Source organism: Scomber scombrus, chromosome 7, assembly GCF_963691925.1.
Source record: "Scomber scombrus chromosome 7, fScoSco1.1, whole genome shotgun sequence".
Taxonomy (NCBI): Eukaryota; Metazoa; Chordata; class Actinopteri; order Scombriformes; family Scombridae; genus Scomber; species Scomber scombrus.
The window spans coordinates 18801111-18822171 of record NC_084976.1 but is presented as its reverse complement, the minus strand read 5'-3'; the positions used below and the strand labels follow the sequence as shown (position 1 = coordinate 18822171).

Sequence of the window (21061 nt, the reverse complement as noted above, 5' to 3'; positions counted from 1 at the left end):
TTTTTTCCTGAAATCACTGTTGTAGTATGATTATCAGGTGACCATAGTTGTGTAGCATGATTTTGGTGAGTATACAGTGTATAATATTAACGCTATTGATGATTTTTCACAATAAAATTCCCCAAAAATATACAAAAAGATTTTTTTTAATGAAATTACTGTTGTAGTATGATTATCAGGTGACCATTGTTGTGTAGCATGATTTTGGTGAGTATACAGTGTATAATATTAACGCTATTGATGATTTTTCACAATAAAATTCCCCAAAAATATACAAAAAGATTTTTTTTTAATGAAATTACTGTTGTAGTATGATTATCAGGTGACCCTTGTTGTGTATCATGATTTTGGTCATCCTACAGTGTATAATATTAACGCTATTGACGAATTTTCAAAATAAAATTCCCCAAAAATATGCAAACTTTTTTTTTCCTGAAATAACTGTTGTAGTATGATTATCAGGTGACCATTGTTGTGTAGCATGATTTTGGTGAGTATACAGTGTATAATATTAACGCTATTGACGATTATCACAATAAAATTCCCCAAAAATATGAAAAAATATTTATTTGTTTATGAAATGACTGTTGTAGTATGATTATCAGGTGACCATTGTTGTGTAGCATGATTTTGGTGAGTATACAGTGTATAATATTAACGCTATTGACGATTTTTCACAATAAAATTCCCCAAAAATATGCAAAAAGATTTATTTTTTTCTGAAATGACTGTTGTAGTATGATTACCAGGTGACCCTTGTTGTGTATCATGATTTTGGTCATCCTACAGTGTATAATATTAACGCTATTGACGATTTTTCACAATAAAATTCCCAAAAAATATGCAAAAAGATTTTTCTGAAATGACTGTTGTAGTATTATTATCAGGTGACCCTTGTTGTGTATCATGATTTTGGTCATCCTACAGTGTATAATATTAACGCTATTGATGATATTTCAAAATAAAATTCCCCAAAAATATGCAATTTTTTTCCCCTGAAATAACTGTTGTAGTATGATTATCAGGTGACCATTGTTGTGTAGCATGATTTTGGTGAGTATACAGTGTATAATATTAACGCTATTGACGATTTTTCACAATAAAATTCCCCAAAAATATGCAAAAAGTTTTTTTTTCTGAAATGACTGTTGTAGTATGATTATCAGGTGACCCTTGTTGTGTATCATGATTTTGGTCATCCTACAGTGTATAATATTAACGCTTTTGACGATTTTTCACAATAAAATTCCCCAAAAATATGCAAAAAGTTTTTTTTCTGAAATGACTGTTGTAGTATGATTATCAGGTGACCCTTGTTGTGTAGCATGATTTTGGTGAGTATACAGTGTATAATATTAACGCTATTGACGATCTTTCACAATAAAATTCCCCAAAAATATGCAAAAAGTTTTTTTTTCTGAAATGACTGTTGTAGTATGATTACCAGGTGACCCTTGTTTTGTATCATGATTTTGGTCATCCTACAGTGTATAATATTAACGCTATTGACGATATTTCAAAATAAAATTCCCCAAAAAGATTTATCTTTTTTTTTTCCTGAAATAACTGTTGTAGTATGATTATCAGGTGACCATTGTTGTGTAGCATGATTTTGGTGAGTATACAGTGTATAATATTAACGCTATTGACGATTTTTCACAATAATATTCCCCAAAAATATGAAAAAAGATTTATTTTTCTGAAATGACTGTTGTAGTATGATTACCAGGTGACCCTTGTTGTGTATCATGATTTTGGTCATCCTACAGTGTATAATATAAACGCTATTGACGATTTTTCACAATAAAATTCCCCAAAAATATGCAAACTTTTTTTCCCCCTGAAATCACTGTTGTAGTATGATTATCAGGTGACCATTGTTGTGTAGCATGATTTTGGTGAGTATACAGTGTATAATATTAACGCTATTGACGATTTTTCACAATAAAATTCCCCTAAAATATACAAAAAGTTTTTTTTCTGAAATAACTGTTGTAGTATGATTATCAGGTGACCCTTGTTGTGTATCATGATTTTGGTCATCCTACAGTGTATAATATTAACGCTATTGACGATTTTTCACAATAAAATTCCCCAAAAATATGCAAACTTTTTTTCCCCCTGAAATAACTGTTGTAGTATGATTATCAGGTGACCATTGTTGTGTAGCATGATTTTGGTGAGTATACAGTGTATAATATTAATGCTATTGACGATTTTTCACAATAAAATTCCCCAAAAATATGCAAAAAGATTTATTTTTTTATGAAATGACTGTTGTAGTATGATTATCAGGTGACCATTGTTGTGTAGCATGATTTTGGTGAGTATACAGTGTATAATATTAACGCTATTGACGATTTTTCACAATAAAATTCCCCAAAAATATGCAAAAAGTTTTTTTTTCTGAAATGACTGTTGTAGTATGATTATCAGGTGACCCTTGTTGTGTATCATGATTTTGGTCATCCTACAGTGTATAATATTAACGCTATTGATGATATTTCAAAATAAAATTCCCCAAAAATATGCAATTTTTTTTTCCTGAAATAACTGTTGTAGTATGATTATCAGGTGACCATTGTTGTGTAGCATGATTTTGGTGAGTATACAGTGTATAATATTAATGCTATTGACGATTTTTCACAATAAAATTCCCCAAAAATATGCAAAAAGTTTTTTTTTCTGAAATGACTGTTGTAGTATGATTACCAGGTGACCCTTGTTGTGTATCATGATTTTGGTCATCCTACAGTGTATAATATAAACGCTATTGACGATTTTTCACAATAAAATTCCCCAAAAATATGCAATTTTTTTTCCTCCTGAAATCACTGTTGTAGTATGATTATCAGGTGACCATTGTTGTGTAGCATGATTTTGGTGAGTATACAGTGTATAATATTAATGCTATTGACGATTTTTCACAATAAAATTCCCCAAAAATATGCAAAAAGTTTTTTTTTCTGAAATGACTGTTGTAGTATGATTACCAGGTGACCCTTGTTGTGTATCATGATTTTGGTCATCCTACAGTGTATAATATAAACGCTATTGACGATTTTTCACAATAAAATTCCCCAAAAATATGCAAACTTTTTTTCCTCCTGAAATCACTGTTGTAGTATGATTATCAGGTGACCATTGTTGTGTAGCATGATTTTGGTGAGTATACAGTGTATAATATTAACGCTATTGACGATTTTTCACAATAAAATTCCCCTAAAATATGCAAAAAGTTTTTTTTCTGAAATGACTGTTGTAGTATGATTATCAGGTGACCATTGTTGTGTAGCATGATTTTGGTGAGTATACAGTGTATAATATTAACGCTATTGACGATTTTTCACAATAAAATTCCCCAAAAATATGCAAAAAGATTTATTTTTTTAATGAAATGACTGTTGTAGTATGATTATCAGGTGACCATTGTTGTGAAGCATGATTTTGGTGAGTATACAGTGTATAATATTAACACTATTGACGATTTTTCACAATAAAATTCCCCAAAAATATGCAAAAACACATTTTTCTGAAATAACTGTTGTAGTACGATTATCAGGTGACCCTTGTTGTGTAGCATGATTTTGGTCATCCTACAGTGTATAATATTAACGCTATTGAAGTTTTTTAATATAAAAAATCTCAAATTATATCAAAACTAATTTCCCCAAAATAACTGTTGTAGTATGATTATCAGATGACCCTTGTTGTGTAGCATGATTTTGGTCATCCTACACTGTATAATATTAACGCTATTGACGATTTTTCAAAATAAAATTCCCCAAATATATGCAAAAACACATTTTTCTGAAATAACTGTTGTAGTACGATTATCAGGTGACCCTTGTTGTGTAGCATGATTTTGGTCATCATACACTGTATAATATTAACGCTATTGACGATTTTTCAAAATAACATTCCCCAAAAATATGCAAACTTTTTTTTCCCCCTGAAATAACTGTTGTAGTATGATTATCAGGTGACCATTGTTGTGTAGCATGATTTTGGTGAGTATACAGTGTATAATATTAACACTATTGACGATTTTTCACAATAAAATTCCCCAAAAATATGCAAAAACACATTTTTCTGAAATAACTGTTGTAGTACGATTATCAGGTGACCCTTGTTGTGTAGCATGATTTTGGTCATCCTACACTGTATTATATTAACGATATTGAAGTTTTTTAATATAAAAAATCTCAAATTATATCAAAACTAATTTCCCCAAAATAACTGTTGTAGTATGATTATCAGATGACCCTTGTTGTGTAGCATGATTTTGGTCATCCTACACTGTATAATATTAACGCTATTGACGATTTTTCAAAATAAAATTCCCCAAAAATATGCAAAAACACATTTTTCTGAAATAACTGTTGTAGTACGATTATCAGGTGACCCTTGTTGTGTAGCATGATTTTGGTCATCATACACTGTATTATATTAACGATATTGAAGTTTTTTAATATAAAAAATCTCAAATTATATCAAAACTAATTTCCCCAAAATAACCGTTGTAGTATGATTATCAGATGACCCTTGTTGTGTAGCATGATTTTGGTCATCCTACAGTGTATAATATTAACGCTATTGACGATTTTTCAAAATAACATTCCCCAAAAATATGCAAACTTTTTTTTCCCCCTGAAATAACTGTTGTAGTATGATTATCAGGTGACCATTGTTGTGTAGCATGATTTTGGTGAGTATACAGTGTATAATATTAACGCTATTGATGATTTTTCACAATAAAATTCCCCAAAAATATGCAAAAAGTTTTTTTCTGAAATGACTGTTGTAGTATGATTATCAGGTGACCCTTGTTGTGTAGCATGATTTTGGTGAGTATACAGTGTATAATATTGACGATATTGAAGATTTTTCACAATAAAATTCCCCAAAAATATGCAAAAATATTTTTTATGAAATAACTGTTGTAGTGTGATTATCAGGTGACCGTTGATGTGTGGCGTCAATTTGGTGAGACTACAGTGAATAAAAGTGGAGATATTGTATATTTTTTGCTTTGGTACTGCAATTTGTAAACGGTCCTTAAGCGCTCGCCTCTCCGCCCGCAGTGCATAGAGAGCAATATATTTCCTGCAGCCTGGAGGACGACTCGTTTTGGCGAAAATGAGTTTGTAGTCAATAGTCTACCTTACTACGATAGGAAAGAGACATTTTTTATGTTTTAACAATGTTTCGTTTGTGAGCTATTGATCGCTGAAGTTCGAATCTGCCAATCTCTTTCTAACTTTACCTAAATTGCTGAAATTAAATGTCTGATCAGTCTCTGATTCATCCTGCTCAGACTCTCTGCGCGGGGCAGCTCTCCCGCATCACTCTCTCGGTCACCTGACTGTAGCTTGATCTCTCTCCTCTCTGACGGAGCTACCAAACTCAACTGTTTCTGTCAAAGATAACGTGTTGTGTGTCAGGCTTTTATACAAGCTAATGGACGTTAACATTAGAGCTGACCTGTTAGGTTACGTTACAAGGCTGCCGGTGTTGTGCCGTATTAAGCACCCCTGCCGTGAAAAGCACGCCCTCGTCGCGGGAACGCGCATGTGGAGAGGACGCTATAAACTACTACCAAACGGACATATATTACCCACAGATCTCTTATTCACGAGTAAATGTCAAAAAGGACTAAATGCTCATGTTTAATTTACTAAAAATGACAACGTACACACAATGACAAAAATTATATTCTCATTCCATGTCACGTTCTGTTTAGCGTCCAGTTTTGTGTTAATGATTCATGTTTAAATGCGCTCATGGATTCCACAATAGCCATTTTTGTGATGGGGGTGGGGTGGTTCTTGACCACTATTTCAAGTGCGATTAGGAAGAAAACAATTAAAAGCTTTCATGTAATTCAAATATTACACATCTTTTCCACAGATAGGCCTATTTTGAAAAATTATTCCATAATTTAATGTGGGCCCAGTTCTGGGCCCCCCCCCCCCCTACCCTGGGCCCGGGACAACAGACCCGTTTGTCCCCCCCTATCGGCGGGCGTGCGCCACACTGCCATTGCTCCCAACGTTGTGGTCAGAGGATGAATTACATCCGTAGTGATGAGAACTACCATAGCTCTACTATTACTGCTCCTCACACGACGGTATGTTCAAGAAATAGTGCAGTATGTCTCAAGCACGTTTTGAATGATCCCTGCAGCTCATCCGATCGAACTCAGCTTAAAATTGTAGTGTATTGTAGCCTGCATGTGATGCATTTAGGGAACCCTGGTAAATTCTAACATCTACAGATAACCTGCATTTGAGGTGTTTCAGGAACAACATTTTAAACAGGCATATTTTGAATAGGTACCGCATTAGTTGGTCAAACTCCAAGAATGCAGGAAAGCCTGAAATAGTCTCAAATAAAATCCTAGAAAACCCTGAAGACAATATCTGGATTATTTTGAATTTTAAAAAGCTCCTCCAGAGTCACAAAAGAAGACATTATACATCTGTTTTCAAAGGCTGACTAATAAACTGATCTTCACATATAAAATCAATGTCACTAAAATCACTGTAATTATAAACACAATACTTGTACAATGCTGAAACCTTTACCTGGTGGGGGAGCCTGGTGAAGAGACCAACTCTGATGAGATCTGTAATATAGAAGCAACAAAGGTAAGAAAGAGGGTCAGTTGTGAGTTTACATTCACTCTAACCCTCGAGACATTCTCCCTCTCTTTCAGGTCTCTGACCTTGTTGCTGTCGGCCATGCTGTACGGGCGCGGGCGGAAGGTGCTGACCCTCTGGGGAGGAAGGGAGTGCTCCTCCTCTGACTCGGGAGTGAGTGCTGGGATACCCGGAGACACGAGCTTGTCGAGCTGGCTCATACTAGTGCTGTTAGCTTTAGATAAGAAGAGAGAGCTGCAGGGAAGGTCACCGACAGAGGAAAGAATACACAAGAAAAAAGAGAGAGGAAACATGATGATGTTAATGTTGTGCGAAGCCATTGAGTATGCTGTTGGTGTTGGAAAGAGAAGAAGTGTGTTGGGAACGGGCGGTGGAAAGACTGAAGGACAAACATCATTCTGCAGTTTATGAGCTCCTGTGACTTTCTGTGTGTCTGGCATGAAAGATGTTTTGATTTATTGAGGATGGAAAAGGGAAGGCTGTCATATTAGTTTCAACATTGTAAATGACCCCATTATGTTTTCTGTGAATCAACTTGTCTTTGTATTGTTCCAAGTATTACTTTTACATTGACAGACTGATGGAAGTGAAGAAAGCAGACTTACCTCTCGATATGATCCATCTTACTGTGTTGTGGCTGAGTGTAGGAGAAAGGGAACCAGCCTTTCCTGTGAAGGAAAATTTTAATGTTTGTGATGATTGATTTATAGTAAAATGAAAGCTTCAAGCAGAAAAACAAGTCAGAGTGTGCGTGATGAAGAAGTCCGTCTGTATTGTCTTATATAAATACATTTATTAGCCTGGCGCCAGGGAGAAGATCAAACACATCATGCCATATGCCTTTTGAAGTAAGAAGTTCTACATATAAAAAGCTAGAAAGAAGCTCAAAGTTTGGGGGAAACGGTGCCTTCTTTGGTTATGATGATGCCTCAAAACAATATCGACAGTCCATCAGGACCAATTTTATTCAGCTTTTATCTTGTGGCAATGAGACATTTCAGTCTTCTAATTTTGTGATTTATAACAATACTAAAGATCACAATGAAGATGCAGTTAATTTTACACTAGTGTGTGTGTGTGTGTGTGTGTGTGTGTGTGTGTGTGTGTGTGTGTGTGTGTGATTTGTAAAACACACCGTCCAGTTCGTTCATTTTGACCATAGTGCCACCCGTCTCTGGGTTCAGAAATCAGCAGGGCGATGCTGTCACCAGGCAGGAAGTGCAGTAAGCAGGCACCTCCTATGCCACCACCCTCTGACCCTCCAGGTGAGTGAGCGAACATGGCTTCCACACGTGTAGGTCCAGATAAAGGCAGCATCCTGGGAAGACTGGAGCCTGTGGGAGGAGGAGGAGGAGAGAAGGAAGGGAGAGGATGAGGATGGAGACACTCGCACAAGAAACAGGCAGAACAGACACACTGTATCACATCTTACCTTGAAAGCCACCCAGCCTTATTTCACTCACAGGTCTCCTAGGCAGTGGAAGTGTTGATGTCGCACACATCTCTGCAGTCTTCACCAGCCAAGGATGTGAGGGTGATGACGTATTGCTTCCCCCTGGTCCCACCTGTTGGTGCAGTAACTGCACAGGAGTCATGGACCTGGAGAGAGGAGCGCTGTGGGGCAGAGGAGGGCTATGAGGAGCACTGTGGGGGATGGTGAGGGTCATGCCTTGCGTGGAGGTGCTGGTCGGGGGGGCATGGCTTAGTGACATCACCGTGGAGGGGATGAGGCTCGGGGAGAGGTTGCACGTGTTGGCAGCCAGGAGAGAGCCTTGCTGGGCCGAGCTGCTGAACGTGGTGGGAGTGGATGTAGCGGGGCTGGCGCTGCTGCTGCCGCTGGTGCTGCTGTCAGGGAGGGGGCTGGCTGATGCATTGAGGGGTGTGCTGGTGTGTTGAGGAGACGCTCCACATGATGAACCTCCAGCAGCTCCTCCAGTGGTGGACGGGGAGCGGAAAGTCTGCGGGGAGCCCTGAGGTGGACAGGTGTCACTCTGGGAGGAAGAAGGCACTGAGCGTTGCTGCTGGGAGCGACTGGAGTCTCCATTTAAAAGAGGAGGGACTTCTTGAACAGAGAGTCTCTGTAAAACAATTTAAAAAATGTTTCAGTCTTTCACTCAATAATGTGTTTTAGGTTTTGTGGCTTTCCTTGTTTGGCCTTTACAACGCAAAGACTGAGAACTACTGTTCAATAATAATCAAAGTAGGGTCAACTGTCTGGCACAGTATAAATGAAGATAATCTGACCTGTTCCGGCTGAGCAGAGCCGATCTTGGTGTGACGGAGGACCTCGGCTATCCCAGCAGCCCCTGAGCCTTGTGCGGTGTGACGCAGCAGATTCAAAGCACGCTCCGGGAGCTTCGTTGGCTGAGAACAAGACTGCTGCCAAGATGACAGTTTCTGCGACAGAAGCTCTCTGACCTGTGTTGTGTTCAAAAGAAGAAATAACAACACCTTTAAGATTGATCATTAGGACCACTACAAGACGTTGCGACGATTCTCACTATGAAAGAAGGCTGACATTTTCACAAACATTAATGAGTGTGAACAGATTACCTTTGAGTGGTAGTTGATGAGCAGTTTCGTGACACAGCACTGTCTGTCCACCAGGAAGCAATATCGTCTCCTCTCCTCAGTGAGTGCAGACTTGTAACCCGTAGCAACCAGCGCATCCAGCTCACCTTGACGACGACTCATCAGCTCCACAAACTGATGGAGAAGTCAGAAAGTCAGAGAGATTTCACTGTAAACCTGGGCATGCACAATGTGCATGCGCAATGTCCTGCATTCACAATCACCTGCTGAGCACTCAAAGACGCAGTGACCTTTAATTCATATTGTGAGTAAGGTGAAATACCATGTGACATCATATCCTGCCGGCCAATGCTGCTTTGCAAGGATAACAAAATCTAAATCATATAATACCGTCCATCGCCCTGATGACCTTTTCCTCAACTGAGTCTTTGCTCTTTGATTTCCCTCTTTCTCCCCCCAAAGTGTTTAAATCCTCTCGTTCATATTTCTTGCAGTGAAAGCTTTGGCGCTAAGTTTCTTGTTTTCTGAAAATCAGCTGAGGCAGATTGTTCTTTAATCTTATTCACAGCGGCCTATTTTTCTCACGCAACTCTGCTCTTTAATCTGCTGTAATGCTGTTTGTGATATTTAGGATTCATGTGTTTGAAGGATTTTTGTTTTTCAAATGAAAGATCACTGTGTCTGTCTCACCTACTTTGGTTTAGTGTTTTTGCATTTTACTGCTTGTGTATCAACTTTTAAATCTTTTTTTAACTCAGGTGGATCTCTGAGCTTGACTTACCTGCATCTCTCTGTCTCCATATTTGTTCGGGTGACGGCTGCCTTGGCTCTTCCTGCGGAGTTTCTTCAGCTGCGACTGGCAGCGCTCGATAGACTCAGATTTAGACCTCCGCTCACTCTGATACTTCTTTAAAGTGGCCTGAGAGGAAAAGATTAAAAAAAGGGTTAGTCAGAAGATTTATTGGATTAAAAAATGTTTGATAGAGCCAATATTTAAGATATTAGTACTGTACTCACATTTTTTTATACCAATAATAAGTGAATTTATTTCTCCATAATTGAAATTAGTGCTAAACAAATACATTTGGCTCCCATTGTGTTGCCTTTAAACCCCCAAAAAACATAACACTTTATGTAAAAATCATGCTTTTCTCACAATTTATCAACATCAGCAACATGTAGAAACTCTCTGTTCAGTTGTCAATATGCTGAGTGTCAGATGCTCTTTGGACTTACTGTGAGGTATTTGATGTCCAGTTCCAGTTTCTGCTCCAACTGTGCGAGCAGCTCAGAATGAAACAGCTTCAACTGTTGATGGATTGATGGATATGAAGCACTTTAAACAACATATACTGATACTTTAACATTCATATATACATATATATAAAAGAGCTGCCCAAATCACATCATCACATCTAAATATTGTATAAACCTCATATAACGAAAAATCTTATGGCATTTTACATGGTTGCTCAAATTAAATTAAATTTAAAAATATTGAAAAATTTGCCTTAACCAAATAATGACAATGTCAACATCGGATATATAAATGCGACATCATATAATTTGTGCCACATTAATCTCTTACCACGTCCTCCAGCTGCACCTGAATCTGTCTGTGGACCTCAGCCATCTGAAACAGTGTGTCTCCTGTAATAAATCATGTCAAAGAAATCATCAGTATCACATATGAGCTACAAGGACCTTTACTGTCATCTCACCACAGTCACATTTATACTTTTCAGTTCAAATTCTTCATATGATGACATGACATTGCTTTCCCCTAGGCTTCAGGGGGGGGGGAAATAGCACTAGTAATAGAAGAGAAATATTTAACTTTAGAAAAAATTTAAATGTAAGGTTTAAAAAAAAAAAAAAAAAATAAAGTATATAGTGTGCAAGGTCAAGTTGGTGCAAACAGTTGAAACTATAGTTAGTATATTCAGAAAAAATCACATGATTTGGATAAAAGAGATAAGGAGTCTCACTGCTCTTGATATAGTTCATCTTTAAACTGTACAGAAGTTATTTCACTCTGTATAGATGGTCAAACAGACAAATTATTCTAAAATATAACATCTGTGCACTAATAATGGTGTTTCACAACAGTATCAAAATGAATATACACGCAGCACTAAACATACAGAGAGCAAAAATGTTCCAAAACTTGCTGTTTTGACACAGTTTCTCATTTACAAACTGGCGGTCAGCTGTGAGTCCGTCCCTCGGTCACACAGCACTGTAGTATGTGGTGGCTGGCATCTCGCCCTCCGACACTCCTGCCTGCCTCCCCCGCTGTTTTCAGCATTACAATGAGATCATGTGGTGTTGTTAATCTCTCAACAATGACCCTACTCTCTCCCTTTCCCTCTGTTCTCTCCCTTTCTCTCAACATTTCCTCATTGCCTCTTGTCTTCATCTCCTCCCTCGCTAACGCATGCATCAGACTCACAGACTATTTCAAACTTCTCTCCAGCTGCCACATTGACTCTCTAAACTTGATTAGGTCTATAAGCAATTCTTTTTTTAAATTTCTCCTTCTCTACCAGCAGCCCACTCACCCAGCTCTTTGGAGCCTTGGCTGTCACTCGCCAGTTCTCCAAGTTTCACCAGAGCATCAAAGTACCCCTTGGCAGCCAACGTCACTCCTGAAGAACAGAGAAAATGTTAGGAAAATGGATCCTTTGATGGTTATTTATCATGGAAATCTAGACACCTTTTTTAAATAACAACTTTATTTGATAACCTCACCCAGAGACCAACAAATCTACATCCAGAGTTAGTCTCTGTCTGACTGACCTGTCAGGGCTTTCTCATAGTGTTTCCCCATGGTCACAAAGTTCTTCAGACTGGGGTTGAACTGGTCCAAAATCCCCTGTTAGCAATGACACAGACAAATTAAACAATGTGAGGCTTTTCTGTATTTATACTCACTTCATTACAGAAGAGGAAATAGTATAATCTTGAATTGTGAGATTAACTGTCTAGGCAAACAACACAGACAGTCGTACCTTGTAGACATTTTCTGTCATCTTGTTGACTTCCTCGGTCCGAGACATTTTTTCTTCTATCACTTGAGTGCTGCCACTATGTACGGTTGTATTGTCTCTTCCTCCTGTTATTCAGGGTCCTAGGCTTTACAGAAGACAGCAACCCCCTACAAGAGAAAAGATGAAGAGAAAACAATGCAGTGAGGGTGTGATGCAAATAATGATTCTTTTTTCAATCTTTGTTTGGTCTTTAAAATGTCAGAATATGGTGAAAAATGTTTCCCAAAGCCCAAGGTGACATCCTCAAATGTTTTGTTTAGTGCGACCAACTCAAAGATATCAGTTTACTGTCACAGAGGATTAAAGAAACCAGAAAATATTCACATTTAAGAAGCTGGACCAAGATCATTTTAGTATTTTCTGTGAAATAATGACTCAGTGATTAGTCAATTATCTAAATAGCTGTCGATTGTATTTCTGTAGATTAACTAATTGATTAATCGACTAATTGTTGCAGCTCTGATGAGCAACAAGTGTCGCAAATCTACAAGAATTCACTGCAAGACGTTTTAAATCTTCATATTTACTTAAAGTGTCTCCATATGTGAACTCTGTCTGCTTCTTTGAGGTGTTGAAAGTCTGAGATTTAAGTCAGCTGGAGGACTTTTAAGGCCGCTGAACCCTCATGACAAGACTGAACTTTACACAGCAATGAGGACGTCGCACCATCTCGGGTTTTGACTGAGGGCAGCAGTGTCACATTCACATGGATCCCCTCTGTGTCTCGGCTGCCAATTTCTACATTATCGCTCCACAACACAACGGCAACCCAAATATTTCTCCTAGATTCACACGCCAGACGAGTTGTACCATTTCAGATAAGAACAATGGGCCCCTCCAGCCTGAGTCACAGGTGTCAGAGCACTGAATAAACAAGCGACAACAATGTTTCCTCAGCAGAGAGGGACGATCAAGAGGGGCTCCTCCGGAGGTCAAGGGATTTCCAGTCTGGGTTTCACAGCAAAAGACTCCCTCAGTTTTCCTTGTGCAGCCCTCCTTTATTATCACAGTGAGATTACAGAGAAAACGTTGACCCAGATCAACTAATGGTATATGACACAAAGAAAACATTTCCAGACTCCTCCTCATTAAGGCCACCCTGGTGTAGTCTGTAATTTGTCAGAGTGGCTGTAACAGTCTGCTGCTCTGCAGGGTAAGACATTAAAGAGGGAGCTTTGTCCTAATTTTGTGACTTTTAATTTTGTTTGAAAGATGCACATTATTTAAAATGTTAAGGAAGTGACATTTTAAAGAAAAGTAAAGCATATATGTGAAAATATTTCAGCTTGGCATCCTCTCACTCTAAGAAATAAAGTGTTGCTTGTTTCCGGATGCAACAGGAACAGTCTGCAGGTGGTTGGGGAACTGATACAGAAGGTGCATTCATTTGGTTTAGCCTCTTTAAAGGTCTTCAAATGTGTGTGTGTGTGTGTGTGTGTGTGTGTGTGTGTGTGTGTGTGTGTGTGTGTGTGTGTGTGTGTGTGTGTGTGTGTGTGTGTGTGTGTGTGTGTGTGAACACGGCATATAAAAAAACATTAATGGCACTGCAAAAAGGGATGAAAAACACAATAAACTAGAGAAATAGCTAATTGTATTAAGAGAATTGTACATTTTGATGATTTTGATGATATCTTCCATGTGTCACAAAGTGAAATTATGACATAGTAATTCATACTTTTCTCAAAAGATCAAATAATGGTTGTAAAGCAGGACTCCACTGCTGCATTTCTTCCACACCATCTCATCTAATTGCAACAACTTAAACAAAAGCTTGATGACAAAAGTCTTCTGAATTACTGAAGCAAATGTAAAAAATAACTAAAATAGGGTACAAAACAAAACAAAAACAAAAAACCCAAATGCTAAACCTGCTTGTGCATGTGGAAAAATAGCCTAAATAAATGAGTAGCTGATCTTTTACAGTGGATGCTTCTCACCCTGCCGTTTGCTACCTGTTGATCTCAACAACTCAGCTCCATTTCCATTTATTAAACAGTAACAAGTAATTCAGATATTTAAAAAAAGAAAAAAAGAAAAGGAAAATAAGTTACATACCTTTTCTGGTCTCATTGTTGGAAACGATAAAGGCTTCCTGCGCGTCTTTGAGTGTTTAATGAACAGTATAACACCCCCTCTTTTCTTCCTATAGGCTACTTTCCCTCTCGGTTAGTTAGTGGGGGGTTGTTTCATCCAGCAGAGCACTAAATCTCAACTCCCCTCCACCCCTTTTTCACATGGCCCTCTCTCTCTCTCTCTCTCTCTCTCTCTCTCTCTCTCTCTCTCTCTCTCTCTCTCTCTCTCTCTCTCTCTCTCTCTCTCTCTCTCTCTCACTTCCTCCTCTCTCTCAACCTCTCTTTACTCCCAGAAATCGGGGTCAGATATTTGGTGCCGTTCAGTACCTCTCCTCATTACTGAGCCGATTATCGACATGCCTTCACGCCCGCAAAAACCGGCCAGATAATCACCGACAACCCCTTCCTCTCCTCTCCTCTCCTCTCCTCTCTCCTATCTCCTCACCACCCCAGTACAACCAGCTCCCTGCAGTTGGAAACCACAGTCAGCCTCCCATTCAGTGGCTGCCTCTCTCGGTCTCTCTCTCTCACTCGGGCTGAATAACAATGAGCTAACGGGACCTCGGCTGAATAGAGGCAGGAGGAGAATAATGACTTGGAGCTTTTTAAGCCAAAGACAGAGCAGCACAGGCAGGCATATCACTGGCCTACATACACCCGGGCCCATCACACATTCCTGCTCCCCATTCTCAGAGGGAGGACAGAGGAGGAGGAGGAGGAGGAGGCCCTGTATGGACACAGGCCTTTCATTGAAAACTGCTGTGAACTCATGAAAAGATTAAAGGATAACATAAAGATGCTGGAGACTGTGTTTGAATTATGACAGCGGGAAAAGTAGCTAAAGGATTTCAGGGTCAATTAGTTATGAGGCTAATTTATTTAATGCTGTGATGAAAAATGAATGTATCATTTGAGAAATACTGAGTATCCTTTATCACTTGTGGCAAAAGTTTGACCAAAAACAAAAGGATATATTACAATGATTTGGGTTTTTCTTTTAAATGAACTATTAAATGTTCTCAGAGCAGCAACAATAAGTCCATTCATTGATTAGCCAATGGACAAAAACGTATCAGCAACTATTTTGATAGTTGTTTAATTGTCTTCCATAATTGTTTAAAAGAATAAATAAATACATTTGCTGAATTTAGTATCTTTGGGTTCAGGGCTTTTGGTCAGACAAAACAAGTGGGGCAGCAACTAATGATTATTTTCATTATCAATTAATCTGTTGATTATTTTCTTGATTAATCAGTTAGTTGTTTGGTCTACAACTTGTTAACCACCGAAGCCCCATAGAAGACTAAAGAAACCAGAAAATATTCACATATAAGAGGTTGGAACCTGAGAATATGCACATACTGAATACAGTAAAAGTACTAATTTCCATATACTACTACTGAATTGCCTAAATATTTTAATATTCATAGTATTTAATGACTATGTTGCACATAAGAAGAAGAAGAATTTGGTGTACATTTTAACATCTCAGAGCAGTAAAAAACACCCTAAACACAATTATTTCATCCTATAATTTTATGACTTTTTCTAAAGTGACTATACAATAAAGTGTATTTATTATATTAAAAAATCAAATTCAGATCATTCAATCATTCAAAAATGCATTTTGTCATTGGACAAATTGCACAACATTCATTTAAATCATTATGGCTTTTATGTTCTCCTGTTTTATGTAACATAGAGTAATGATATAGAGTGACTGTGAATGTTTTTTGTCCATAACTAAATTGTCTCTGCTCTCTGAAAACTTAATTAAGCATTAATCACTCATTTATTAATGACTAATGTATGAATGACTGAATAATGACATCACATCAGCCAAGTCAGACGTGACTGAACTGAAGCCATCTTTGTTGCAGTTGCAGGTTTTTCCCAGGAGGTGGCGATCGTGTGACATTACTTCCTGCTGCACCTCCCCTGCATGCAACAAGTGCACACTGTGAAGTTATATTGCACCATGTGAACAAAGCTGCATCCTGAAAACTAAAACAAGCAGGTAGGAAACTCATAATCACAAACACACACCTGTATAAACATATGCAATTCATAGAGTTGAGAAGTTCAGTCAGATATTCAGCACAGCTACCATGTGAAGTATTTTCTACTCAGATATTAGGCTACCACATGATCTTTACTGACCTCATCATCACTGCAGCTCATCACCTCTCTGCACAATCAAGAAACATTACTGGCACTAGCAGTTCTCTAAACTAATGAACTCAATCAGACCTGCATCAAAAAACTAGATCAAAATGTCTTTGTCTTTCTGTCCTCAGAGTTTTCTCTAGTTTGCCAGCCTTTGCAGACGAGTGTGCTCTGTGGGGTTCTGGGTCACTTGGTTCAGTATTGAGGGGAACATTGGAGTGTCTGTGGTCTCGTGTCCTTGGACCTGAGCCGTAAAGCTGTTTGTCTCGGCTCGCTTCCTCAGGGCCTAATTCACACGCACTAAGGAGATTGACAGACACGAGAACTCGGCTCACACTGACCTATTAAACAATAAAGATGACTCACAAAGATATCACCCATTTATCCATCTATGTGCCGTCATGTTTTCACACTAAGGGTTTTATTGAACACTCTGGTAAAACAGTGTATGTCTAAAACAGATCATGTGATTGAGTTTGTCTGATCACTTGGCTGATCTTTAGTTCACGTTTTCTGTTGGGTTCTGTCCAAATGTGTCATCCACAAATAGTGTAACAGATTGATGTCCAGATCAGGAGACACAGTGTCAAAGTGAACACACACACACACACATCAGCGTTAATGAAGCTGTCCGAGAGGTAAAAATCAGCCCTGAAAAGTTTGCAAGTTTTGTGAATACAAATTAGTCATGGGCTTAATTTCTGGAAGTGCAGTGATGTAGTATATTTATGTAAGAGGCCTCAGGCAAAGAGGGGACTGAGGTAAAATGCATGTCAACATGTTGTACATTCAGTAAATCATATATCATACCACTGACCTGACATTATCAACATTTAAAACTAACAGTAAACACAGTAAAACAATAATCAGTAAAAAACAATCCAGTGTTGCTTGGATCTTACAGCGATGAAAACCAAAGCACATGCTCCTGATCCACAATGAAGGGAACAAATTCTTCACTCAATTCAATGCAAGTAAAGTACAAAAAGTAAAACAAATGTCTTTATTATCATGGCTATATGATCAAAAATATGGCTGAAACTGATCATTAGTCTCAATTTTGTTTGGTTTTTAATTTTCTTGATTCATCGATTATTTGTGTTCAAAGAGCTCATAGTTATTCCTCAAAATGTCTTGTGTTTTTCCGACTATAGTCCAAAAAGTCAAAAACATGAAAACAAGAAAATATACACATTTTGAAAGCTGGCTAGCTCAAAAAGATTGCTTAAATGGTTATTTGATTATTAAAATGTTGCCAGTTTTCCGTCAATCAACTAATTGTTCCACATCAAGAAGTCAAGGCTGATGTTGATAAGTGTTTACTGTTTCCCTCTGCTCACAATTCAAGTACATAAAGGAGTACTGGGCATTTAAGGTTATAATTAAGATGAACAATGCCAGTGTGAAGATCTGCACACTGAAGGAGGAACTGTAACATTAATCTGTGGTTGTTCTCAATCACTAAACGTGCCAAACAGGTGAGCACTGCAACATACTTATAAGTGATGAAGAATGGATAAATAATACAAATTTAAATCATGTTCAGACTGTGAAACACAAACAGCTCTGCTAATTCTCATGAACTCTGAGTCTGGTTCAACCGAGTCCAGTCGAGTTTAGGGCTTGAGGGAAAGTCCAAATCATGTCACAAGTCATCATAAGCTCATTTTAAATCATTGACTGCTCACTGGATGGAGTAATTTTTTGCCAAAAAAAGCCAAATATTTGATGGTTTCACATTTTAAAATTTGAGAAATTGCTGCTTTTCACTGTCTTACTCTGTTGTGAATTAATTGTCTTAGAGTTTTGGACTGTCGGACAAAAGAAGACATTAGATGACATCACCTCTAGGAAATAATGTTGAGCATTTTTCACATTTAAAAAAAAGAAATTACGGAGCAAAACAATTAATTGAAAAAATAAATTCTACATAAAAGTTTAGACACAGTATGAGTCTCAGAGCCAGAGCAAAAACTTTGAATGCTTAGCTTAGTCACACCTGAAAATCACTTCTTTAATCCTCGATTCTGGCAGGTGTCAATCTCTTGTAATCAGACTGGTGCTATGTAAAGTTTCATCTGACTGTTAGAAGGTTGCATTTAGAAAAATGTCGCCTGGTAGAGTTTGAAATTTCATGAAACACTGACAAATGTTTTTGATAAAATGAATAAATTATTTTACATCCTTTCTGTATTATTATATTTTTTAAAATGACTACTATAATTTGGATTTTTATTCTATTTATTCTATAAAACCAGTTGTAACTGCATTTTTTCCCATCAGCCTTTCAGTTTTGGTATCTGAGGTTTTAATCAGGCAGTGAGGGGCCTGTTGAGGTAAGGTGCTTGTACCTGACACATGCCAGGTATGACATATGCCAGAGTGTCTGAACCTGTTATATAATGTTAATGTAAATATAAGTGTCTGCCCTGTAATCCACATGTAGACTCCATTGTTTGTGTGTTGTGTGATTTTCTTTGACCTGAAAGCAGCCATCTGTTGTCCTGTCGCAGCATCACTCAGACTGGAGGCGAGGAATTAATCAGGCCAATTACTCCCGTGCTAAGATCTGGGTGAGCTGTGACGTGTGCTGGAGGTGAGGCGGGAACATCTACAGCCTGTTAGAGAGCATATTTGTTAATTAATGTTTTTTTTAACAATATTGGTGTGATTTGAGCAGAGTGCTTCTATCACAGACTCGTTTACTATCGGTAACAATATTTCTGTGGTAAAGATAAAGATGGTGAAGAAGTGTTCAAGAGGCCAAGAAGTCAACGTAGAGGCAGCGTGACAGGAAAAAGAGGTGTGGTCTTCCAGGAATAATCAACAAAGAAGAAGGAGGGGTGAAGAGGAGGAGAAAAGGGAGGAAGAGACAATGAAGAAGGGATAGAAAGAGTTGAGCACTCCTCTGGAGTAAATCTCTCTGATCTGATCAGTGTGTTAGGCGGACTAACTGCATACTCACAAGAAGTGGACACACAGGCTGCACTCATAGGGACTCTGAGGTAAGGACTCTTTTCTAATGTTCACTGAACTTTGGTTAAAGTTAACACATGTTGAACACAAACAGCTGCGACAGTGTGTTTAATGTTGTCTTAGGTCAGTTATTCCAATGAGATGAAACTAGAAGACCACAGTGCTGTATTCATGCGTTAACATTCAGATGCAAAGAAATGCAACATTTTCTACAAGTTTTAAACTAACAGATATTTGACCAAAACGTAGTTTAAAAATTAGGCATCTCTTTTAATGCTTTTTGTTTTTGCTTTATAAATTATGAAAACATCCAAATGAAACAGACTAAAACTACAACTTGACATGCATCCGTTTACAAAACAAAGCCAGTGATGTGATATGGGAGTCTGTTGTCCCCAGTTAAGAGTTAGTTAAGAGATTTTATCATTTATCATCTATGTATTTTTGCATCTTCAAGCCAGCTGATAGATCTCTTGTGACAAGATTTCCTGTCAAATCTGAAAATAAAGGTGGGTCTCCTGGATGGCAAATCTTAAAACTTGAGATAAATGTATAGATTTTTTTTAATTTTTAAAAAACCCAAACCCATTTTTCAAATTTCAATTGTGAATAAACTTGTCTTCTTTTAAACAAATTAATTACAAGGATAAATTATGAATTTAGAAAGAGGCTGTCATGTTTGTTGGATCACAGTACTGACAACTACTAGAAAGTAAAGCTACAACGATTAGTTGAATAATTGATTAGTTGCCAATTATTGAATTGGCCAAATGCCAACTATTCTTATCATTTTTATTAAGAAAGAAATATTCAATCTCTCTTATTCTGGTTTCTTTATGACAACAAACCGAATATATTTGGGATGTGGACGAAACAAGACATTACTTTGGGCTTTAGAAAACAGTGATCAACATTTTTCACCATTTTCCGATATTTTATGGACGAAACAACTAATCAGTTAATTGAGAAAATAATCAACCCATTTATTGATAATGAAAATAATCGTTAGTTGCAGCCCTACTGGAAAATAACATAGAAAACACATATTTTAGCTCACTGTCCTTATATTGAGAGTAAATTGGCATCTTAGTGTGCTGCGGTGCAGGTTAATGGGATCAGTCTCACTATGAGAAGTATGAACATTTAACAAGCTGCCTTTACCTACAACTGACACTAATAATGTCACAGTTAAAAATAGCATTAAAGACCATCTCACAGTAATTTAGTGTTTAAGTATAACAGTGGAGTGATTGTATGAGAAAGCAAATCAATGTGTTTTAATATTAAAGAAGAAAGAAGAATCTGAGATTTAAACTGTTTGGACTGTAAGTTTCACATTTAGTAAATCAGCATATCAAAAAACACTAAAGCTCGTTAAGTGGAACAAATACTAGAACATTTATGAAGCACTAGCAATGTGGGTGCAAAATGCAGTATCGTGTAGTTGATAATTTTCTTACACTGTGTTGTACTTCACCAAAGTGTCTCAATAAATTCTGTCAGCACTACACAAACAGATAATGATGTGATCTTGAAATGTACTGAATCTGTTATCCTGTGCATTTAAAAAAAAGAGTCAACTGTGTCTTAATCACAGGTCGAC

At 37.5% G+C, this 21061-nt stretch overlaps 1 protein-coding gene across 1 annotated transcript in view; it reads right to left on the bottom strand.

Moving 5' to 3' along the window:
- Window positions 1-14324, bottom strand: part of zgc:158689 (uncharacterized protein LOC791177 homolog) — a 29507-nt gene extending 15183 nt beyond the window's left edge. Inside the window, exons 1-14 of the mRNA XM_062422744.1 lie at window positions 14300-14324; window positions 12206-12351; window positions 11994-12069; window positions 11756-11842; window positions 10783-10844; window positions 10431-10502; window positions 9976-10113; window positions 9216-9368; window positions 8907-9080; window positions 8095-8740; window positions 7798-7996; window positions 7268-7330; window positions 6728-6896; window positions 6588-6628 (exon numbers count right to left, since the gene is read on the bottom strand). Of these exons, the coding sequence (XP_062278728.1) occupies window positions 6588-6628; window positions 6728-6896; window positions 7268-7330; window positions 7798-7996; window positions 8095-8740; window positions 8907-9080; window positions 9216-9368; window positions 9976-10113; window positions 10431-10502; window positions 10783-10844; window positions 11756-11842; window positions 11994-12069; window positions 12206-12253 (1928 nt within the window). The 5' untranslated portion in view covers window positions 12254-12351; window positions 14300-14324. The remainder of the gene's footprint in view (window positions 1-6587; window positions 6629-6727; window positions 6897-7267; window positions 7331-7797; window positions 7997-8094; window positions 8741-8906; window positions 9081-9215; window positions 9369-9975; window positions 10114-10430; window positions 10503-10782; window positions 10845-11755; window positions 11843-11993; window positions 12070-12205; window positions 12352-14299) is intronic.
- Window positions 14325-21061: the final 6737 nt, after the last annotated feature.